General features: G+C 37.5%; 1 protein-coding gene across 1 annotated transcript; it reads left to right on the forward strand.

The window, feature by feature from the left end:
• The first annotated feature begins 2,269 nt into the window (after positions 1-2,269).
• On the forward strand, positions 2,270-3,199 carry LOC102473488 (olfactory receptor 5AK2). The gene has a single exon (XM_006160855.1). The coding sequence runs from the start codon at positions 2,270-2,272 to the stop codon at positions 3,197-3,199; it is 930 nt and encodes a 309-aa protein (XP_006160917.1).
• The last annotated feature ends 6,127 nt before the right edge of the window (positions 3,200-9,326 follow it).

Raw genomic sequence — 9,326 nt, forward strand, 5'->3', positions numbered from 1 at the left:
TTTAGATCTTGCATGAATTTCCTCACCTCCTGGAACTCTTCAACTCCTTTCTCCTTCCTCTTCAGCAGTTCCTTGTCTCTCTTCTCTTCCATCTCTGTTAGCTTTGCCATTATGAATGTTCTGAATTCTTTATCAGACATTTCCATGATTTCCATTGAACTGTGTGGATGAAGAGGAGCTATCCTTTTCCCTTGTGGGAGAGGTATTTTCCTGCTTCCCCATATTTCTTGTGGTCCTGCAGCGATTTCTAGTCATCTGGTGGATGGTCAGTTTCTTTCCAAACTTGGAAGTTCAACCATGCAAGTTTCATATGCTGTAGGCCCAGTTATCAGTGGGGCATCTTCCTTTCTCCCAAAATGGCTAGATCGCAGGAGCCATGGAGCTGTCTGTCTCTTGAAGAAGCAGAATCCAAAAATTTTAACACTATTAGACATCATCAATTGTTTTTCATAGGGAAAATAAACAATAAAAAGAAATGTCACTTTACACTTGTTTTCCTGGTCTCCTCCACCCTACTCCCAAAGATGTAATAAAATTCCAATATTCAAAATAAGTAGGGATATGAGCACAATAGTAGAATGTACACTCGGAATCAATAAGAAAATGGTCTGCCAATACTTGGTCAAGTTTAACGTATGCAAACTCAGATTCAATTTCACTCCTTAGAATATACCCAAAAGAAAATTACACACTGAGTTATTTGTATTGAAGACAAGTTGTAAGCAATCTGCTATTCATCACTAGGAGAGTACATAGGTAAATTATGAAGGATGAGCAAAGCTACTCAATGGTCCCTGGACAGCATCAGACTGTGGATTCGGTGTTATCAGTCCATAATGAGGTAAGTACAGAGAGAAACTGAGCATGTAAACCTATTATACAATTTTAAGAATGCTGAGACCATTATTGTTTTTAATTTTTTACCAAAAAAATGAACCATAACATATTCGAGATATGTAAAAGAATATGGCCAGTTGACACAGATACTTGGATAAATCATTTAATAGAGAATTGTAGATAGCCATGAGTTCTGATACCCAAGGAAGAGTTTTTAAGAGGCGGGAGGAGTATAACTGCATGGATGTAAGTTGGAACAAAAGCATACAGAAACTCAAGAAAAACTTAAGATATGCATATATAAAATTAGTATTTAATTAAACAAAACTATTTTAATTAAAATATATAAGGCACAAAATAATGCCTAGTTAGTCAAGGCCTATGTTACATATTTTAAGTTAAATATTTATGAAATGTCAGTATATAACCTGGGAACATGGGTACTGCCCCAGCACAATTTTTTCAAACTGTAGATAAAATTCTTTTAAGGTGAATTTCAAGTTTCATCCTTTAAAATTCAAAATTAATGAACGCAGTAAGCTCTAAAGCCTCAGCTAGGTGCTAATTTGTAATATGTTTAATCTACTCACTGATTTTTATGCCTAAAGTCAGACATGTGTTAACAGATGTGTACATATTAGCCGAACTTGCTATTGAAAGTATTTAGATTAATTATGGTATTTTGTGAATCAATAAAATGGGGGAGAGGGGAATGGAAAGCAAGATACCAGAGACAGTATGGGTGGAAAGTGGGAAAGGGTAGAAGGTGAGAAGTAGGGAATCAAGAGAAAAAATTTAAAAAGAAAAGAAAACATATATAAGAAACAAGAAATGAAAAATTATTTTTTGATGATAATATGTATGCTAATATCCTTGATGAAGCCAATATACAGTATATTCTGGATGGGAAATAGCATTTTGTATGGTGTGATGTAGTACAGTGAAAGAATGTAAAATAAATAAATTTAAAATTTTTAAAAACGAAATGTGAAATAAGTTAATCATAAAACAAAATCGAAGTTAAAGGAGCCAGTTGGTGGCATAGTTATTGGGGTGCTGGACTCCCATATGACCAACTTCAGTTCGAGTCCCAGACCCAGAGGCTTGAAACACACTGGAATATGTACACATGATCAAAATCCTAAAAGGACAGTGGAGGAAAAGAGATTGAGGTTTAGCCATGCCAACAAGGGAGTGATTTCACACTTTCTATTTCTCTGTCTCTCCAGCAAGTCCACACATCCATAGTAAAAATCTCTCTTAAAAAAACAAATCAAAGTTAATTATGCCACAGAAAGTATACTTGGACACCACTATGAAACCAATTACACCAGTTCCATTTCTGAAACAAGTTAAAGAATCACAAAGTTCTTAGTTTCCTATGCTCTTCTTTCTTTGCCACTTCCCAGATGATGTTTCATCTGTGCTAGCCATGGAACAAAATAATGGCACTGAAGTGACTGAATTCATTCTCCTGGGATTTGCTGGTCAAGAGAGGTTTTGGCATATCCTCTTCGTAGTATTTCTGGTGATCTATGTGGTCACCCTCGTGGGTAATACTGGAATGATCCTACTCATCAAGATTGATTCTGGCCTTCACACCCCTATGTACTTCTTTCTCCAACACTTGGCATTTGTCGATCTCTGTTACACCTCTGCCATCACTCCTAAGATGCTGCAAAACTTCATAGTTTCAGATAAATCCATCTCATACACAGGCTGTGTGGTGCAATTACTAGTCTACGGGACTTTTGCAACAAGTGACTGTTACATCCTGGCTGTTATGGCGGTGGACCGTTACGTGGCCATCTGTAAACCACTTCGCTATTCCATTGTCATGTCCCGGAGACTCTGCATTCAGTTGTTAGTTGGTTCTTATGCCATGAGTTTCCTAAATGCCTCTGTAAATGTGAGTTTTACTTTCTTGTTGAAATTTTGTAAATCCAATGTAATTAACCACTTTTTCTGTGATGAACCCCCAATTCTTGCCTTATCATGCTCCAATATAGACTTAAACATTATGTTACTAACAGTTTTTGTGGGATTTATCTTGACGTGTGCTGTGTTGGTCGTCATCTTTTCCTACATATATATCCTGGCTGCCATCCTGAAGATGTCTTCTGCTGCAGGAAGGCAAAAAGCCTTCTCCACCTGTGCCTCCCACATGACAGCAGTCACCATCTTCTATGGGACTCTCTTTTACATGTATCTGCACCATGGTACCAGTGAGTCTCAAGAGCAGGAAAAAGTGGCTTCTGTGTTTTATGGTGTTATCATCCCCATGTTAAACCCCTTGATCTACAGCCTGAGAAACCAAGATGTAATCAAAGCCCTAAAAAAGATAGGAAAGAAATGCTTTTAATTTGAATCTTGAATTCTGTCTCAACATGGCTCAACAAACCAACGATACTCTCTTACTTCCCAGCTTTGAAAATATGTCAAACATTTGTGGGACAGAAGTTCAGAATAATATCACTTGTCAAGAGCATTTGTAGGATATAGAAAAAAAATTTCAAATGATTAAAGAAATGAACTGATAATTTATGTATTTCTTTTAAAAAGTCTGAAAAGATGTCTTTGGTGTTGTTTTTGTACATTTTAATAAGTTTTTCCTGAAATACCTGGCATCACAAAAAGTAAAGTAAATAAGGGACCAACAGTTAGCATAATGGCTATGTCACTGGACTCCCACATAGTCGACCAAGGTTCGAGTCCAGGACCCGGAGGCTTGAACTCGCTGGGCACGTGTGCGTGCGTGCCCAAGTTCCTGAGAGGAGAAAGGAGGAGAAGGGATTGCGGCATGGCCATGCCCCCTGGGAAGTGATTTCTCGATTCCTGTTTCTCTGTCTCTCTCTTTCTGGCAAGCACACACGCCCTATAGCTAAAACCTCTCCAAAAAAAAAAAAAACCAAAAAAAAAAAAAAGAAGATTTGAAAAAAAAAAAAGAGTAAAGTAAATCAAAGAGAAGTGTATAATCAATGGTATATCTGTATGCCCTCTAAATGTAGTATAAAAATTCACCAGGTCTGGTTCCAGCAGATGATATGATGATTAAGACACTGGACTCCCACATGGCCTACCACATTTTGAGTCCCAGACTTGACAGCTTGGATTCTCTCTTTATCTTTTCTCTCTCTGGTCTAATAAAAAATAATAATAATAAAATTAAATAAATAATACTGTTTTTAAAAATTCACCAGAAGAGGAGCCAGCAAGTGTCATGGTATTAAGGCACTAGACTCCCACATGGCTGGCCATTGTTCCAGTCCCAGAACTGGTTGCTTGCTTTCTCATTTTCCCCTCTCTCTTTCTCTCTCTTTTTGTGTCCCTCTCTGGTGAGTGCATGTGCCTTGTAGCAATTTTTTAAAATAATAATAAATACATAAAATTTTAGAACATTTTAATTCACTAGGGGAAAATCTTTTTTTGTTTTTTTCTTAAGAGGCACTATGACTTTTGCTGTCTCTATAGCTCATCTATTTGCTATTTAACGTAAAATCCAAAAGTCCATTTCTTTGAATAATACGTACAGTGCAGAAGAATAGGGAAGAAAGCATATTTGAGTAAATCCTCATAAATATTGTTGCATTAGGGACAAATATTCATCCTCTCTCTACAAGTTCCCTAACAATTAGAAGATTGATACTGAAGTCAGGAAGATGTGCAACACCGCTTTTAACACTGGGGAATATAACCTGAATCTCAGCTATACCTATTCATGCAGTATACATCTTAGGAAAACAAAATCCAATACAGTTTGATGGTCAAGAGCAGACTAATTTAACCAAAACCAATGATTTATACTCCTCAATCTCCAAGCATGAGTATTAATTCAAAATATTCAGATAGTTGGCCCTCTTATTCATCAGTTTTATTTGATTATTAAACACCTTCATCATAAATGAAACAAATAATTTCGTCTGAGCCAAACCATTCTTATTCTTAAGAATTATTTATCTAATTCTAATTGTCTTTTTTTTTTAATTTGACACTGCTGAGGTGGGTGAGAAAGTGAACCCTAGGGTCTGAAATTCGAACTGTGGTCAGCCATGTGGGAGTATAGTGCCTCAATACCATGCCAGGTGCCAGCTCAAGTAAAATCATTCTTTTTTTTTTTTTTTTGGAGAGGTTTTTGCTATAGGGCACATGTGCTCGCCAGAAAGACAGAGAGAGAGAGAGAGAGGGAGAGAGAGAGAGAAAGTGAGAAATCGTCTCCGAGGGGGAATGGCTAAGCCCCAATCCCTTTTCCTCCATTCTCCTCTCGGGATCTTGGGCACGCATGCACACGTGCCCGGCGTGAGTTTAAGTCACCGGGTCCAGGATGCGAACCGTGGTTGACTACATGGGAGTTCAGCGACACAGCCATTATGCTAACTGCTGGTCCCAGGAAAATTATTCTTAAAGTATAAATTCCGTTAAGGGGAGTGTGGAAGATGTTCTCACTAGGCTCCTTAGCTCTTGCAAATTCCCCCAAAACATTATAATTTTGAATTCAATGATTAAAGTTGAAATTTTAGTTTAAATTACCTTAACTTATTCCCATTTCTTCTGATAAGTGCTTTACCCATTGGATGAAAGTTTCCATGAAAGGATCCTATTTAATTTATTTTGGCCTTTGTTCTTCAGATATCAGGTAAGCTTTTATTTTTGTCTATTTACATGTATGAGTAAAGAAAGCTTTTTTTCTTAGGTGAGCTACTAACCCTGTGTTTCACTATAAGTTTCTTCTTAGATTTGGAGCAATCATCATCTTTAAATTCCCTCTTCATTCCTCTTAGAATATACCTATTGATATCCTTTGTATTTTTTGGGTCTGGATGTTTGAGTTATAGGGCACGTGCGCTCACCAGACAGACAGAGAGAGAGACATAGAGACAGAAAGCAAGAAATCACCCCCCAGAGGGGATGGTCAAGTCACAATTCCTTCTCTTCCATTCTCCTCTCGGGATCTTGGGCATGCACACACACGCGCCCAGCGTGATTTTTAAGCCACCGGTCCAGGACACAAACCGCGGTCAACTACATGGTAGTCCAGCGACATAGCCATTACACTAACTGCTGGTCCCTTTGATATTAATTCTTAAGTCTTTTAAGATATTGTAGTATAAATCTACTTGATTTTTTTTTTTGAAAGAGGGTTTGGGGTTTGGTTGTTTGTTTGTTTGTTTGTTTGCTATAGGGCATGTGTACTCACCAGAAAGACAGAGAGAGACAAAGAGACAGGAAGTGAGAAATAACCCCCAGGGGAGATGGCCACACTGCAGTCCCTTCTCCTCCGTTCTTCTCTCAGGATCTTGGGCATGCAAGAACATGCACCAGAATGAGTTTAAGCCACCAAGTCCAGGACTCGAACTGCAGTGGACTACATGGGAGTCCAGCAACATAGCCATTACGCCAACTGCTGGTCCCTAAATCTACTTGATTCCAAGCTTTTTCTACCGTTGGCTAGATTTGGGCTTTCTTAGAGCTGATAAGTCAGGTATCACTCATCAACCCACTTTCCATGTTGAAAACTTGTACTGTTGTAATATCTTTATATAATTATGCCTTTAAAAAATTGTATTATGGTTTTAATGGGATTTCAAAACAGAGCAAAATTATGTATATATATTTGTATCTCCATCTTTTCATCTTTGTCTTTTCTTACAGTTTTTGTCTTAAAACCTATTTTGTCTGGGAGCAGTATTGTGACTCCAGTCCTTTTTGGTTTCCTGTGCATTGAATACTTTTCCCAGCCCTTCACTTTTAGTCTTTGTATGTCTTTATCCATGAGGTGTGTTTTTGCAGGGAGAAGATAGAGGTTTTCTTTTTTTTAATCCATTCAGCAAGTCTGTGCCTCTTGATTGGATTATTTAATCCATTGGCATTGAGCATTATTAACGATATTTCTTCACTTATTCCTATCATTAAATAGGCAATTTTCTTTGTTGCTTATTCCCACCCTAAATTTCTGTCTGTTTGTCTTTAGTTTTTCTGGTATAGCACTCCCTTCACAACTTCTTGAAGAGATGGTCTCATGTTGATAAATTCTTTCAAGTTTTGTTTATCTGAGAATGTTCTTATCTTTTCTTCCCATTTGAAGGATAATCTTGCTAGGTATAATAATCTTGGTTGAAATTATTTTTCATTTAATACTTTGAATATATTATCTCATTCTTTCCATTGTTTCTGGTAAGAGGTCTGAAGTTAGCCTGATGTGGTAACCTTTGTAGGTAACATGTTTCTCTTGTCAGTGTTAGTATTTATCTGTAGTTTCATCCAATCTGGCTATGATGTGCTGTAGAGAAGATCTTTTGAAGTTGATTCTCTTTGGATTCCTTCGCATTTCTTGGGTCTGGATGTTTGAATGCTTCTTAGGTTTAGAAGGTTTTCTTCCAAGATTTCATGGAATAGATTAGCAATGCCCTTATTACTTTCTTCACCTTTTGAGATACCAATTATCCAGATGTAGGTAATTTGAATAGTATCTAGTATTTCTCATATATTATTCTCATTTGGGGGGGGGAGTTGTTTTCTCAGTCTTTTTGGTGATTTTTTTCTAGGTTAGAAGTTTTGTCTTCTACATCTGAGATTCAATCTTATGCATGATCAAATCTGCTTTTAATACTTTCAAGGGAGGTTTTGATTTCCTGTATTACAGCCTTATCTCTAACAGTTCTGTTTGAGTTTTTTTATGATGTATATTTCTCTTTTCAAATCGTGATAGAACTTCCTCATCTCTTGGAGCTCATTGTCTCTTTTTTCTTGCATCTACTGGAGTTCATTGTCTCTTTTTCTTAGTCTTGTCACTATGAATATTCTGAATTCCTTATCTCACATTTCCAGGAGTTCCATTGTATTGTCTGTGGATGATGACGAATTGTTCTTTTCCCTTGTGGGAGAGCTATTTCCTTAGTTTCTCATCTTTCTTGTGTCCCTGCAGTGGTTTCTGGTCATCTGATGAATTATATATTTCTTCCTAATTTCTTAGAGTTAATTCTGAGTATTCAGCAGTGTACAGGAGGAGGTGATTCGTAGTCTCTCTCCAGTTCCATATTCCTGATACTTACCCATCAACCTGCACTTTTGTCATTGAAACTGGATATTCCAAAAGCTTCCCAGTTTCTAGAGAACAGGTGCACCTGGGCTGAGATGCAGGGTTTCATCTGAGGAATACAAAAGGAGTCATGTAGTATGCAACACAGACCATGCACTTCAGGAAGCTATGAAGTCTAAAACAATCAGGAGATAGGAAAGGTCCTAGGGTAGTCTCTGCCCTGTTCTGGCTGGAGCAGATGTTCAGAAGGTCTGGGGGAAAGGAAGGAGTGGGACTGTCCAGATCCCTCCCACACACCTGAGAGTTCAGAGTCATGTGGGAGGAGATGAGCCACACTCTGTCTGCAACCCCATCCTTCTCCCTGCTACCTACTCTGCAGTCTCTCTTCTCTGATTTTTTGGTCATCTGGTAATGTATTCTCTTTTGGCTTATTTGTTGGAGAAGGTTCCTGCACCTGTAAGTTTGTTGCTTCCCTTTATTGTGAGGCACTTTTGTGCCAATTTCTCTCTTCCACTATGTTTTGCACCATGGTATCTGGTGGAGATTTGAGTTCAGATTTCTGAAGAGGAGTTTATCCCTTTGTGCAGCAGGTTCAGTGGGAGTTGAGGATTTTTCTGACATTTAAAGTATTCAGATGTTTGGGGGCGAGCAGGAGGTATGGTTGTTAAAGGCTTTGGATTCTCACATGGTCTACCACGGTTCAAATCCCAGTCCTGAAGGCTTGCTTTCATGCTTTCCCTTTTTCTTTCTTTCTTTCTTTCTTCTTTCTTTCTTTCTCTCTCTCTTTCTCTCTATCTCCACATGATCAAATTAAAAAATAATAATAACAAATGGAATTTTTAAAGTAATTATTAAAGAAGTATTGAGATGTTTAGTACTGTGCACCTAGACCTATTTAGACACTCAATGTGTGGGAGCTGAGTAGCAAAGTGAGAAAATAAGATAAAATAAAAAAAGAAAAGGAAAGAGAAAAAAAAAAACACAAAAACAACCAAAAAAAAGAGAAAAAAAAAATTTTTAATGAAAACCCTGCAGCACGCTTGCATGTCACATGAAAAGGGAAGGACACATCTCAGATGTAGATGCCTTCTGAAAGGGCCTGAAATTACCCTGCTCCATGTGTTATAGGAGAGTATTAGCAGGAAAAAAAAGAAGAGGTCCAAGAGGAAAGAGAAATACTTTAAAAATCTTTTTTAAAAAAATTTAATAGAGAGAGAGAGAGAGAAGAAATTTTTTCTATATGTCTAGGTTTGTGAATCTGGAAGGTGAAAAAGGCTTCAGCTGCCCTGGTCCCTGAAAAGGGACCTTAGATGTAGATGGCTTCTGAAAGGGCCTGTGATGTCCTGTCCTGTATAACTTTTTGGGTCTCATGAAAAACTCTTTAACTTAACTATTTATGCCATTGCTTTCTATATATTTTATTATCATTTCATTCATTCATTCTTTCATTCAT

Source organism: Tupaia chinensis, unplaced genomic scaffold (genome assembly GCF_000334495.1).
Source record: "Tupaia chinensis unplaced genomic scaffold, TupChi_1.0 Scaffold000709_1, whole genome shotgun sequence".
NCBI lineage: Eukaryota > Metazoa > Chordata > Mammalia > Scandentia > Tupaiidae > Tupaia > Tupaia belangeri.

Bases quoted from the DNA above. Each gene is read 5' to 3' on its own strand.
- LOC102473488 (XM_006160855.1), top strand. From the start codon at position 2,270: ATGGAACAAAATAATGGCACTGAAGTGACTGAATTCATTCTCCTGGGA.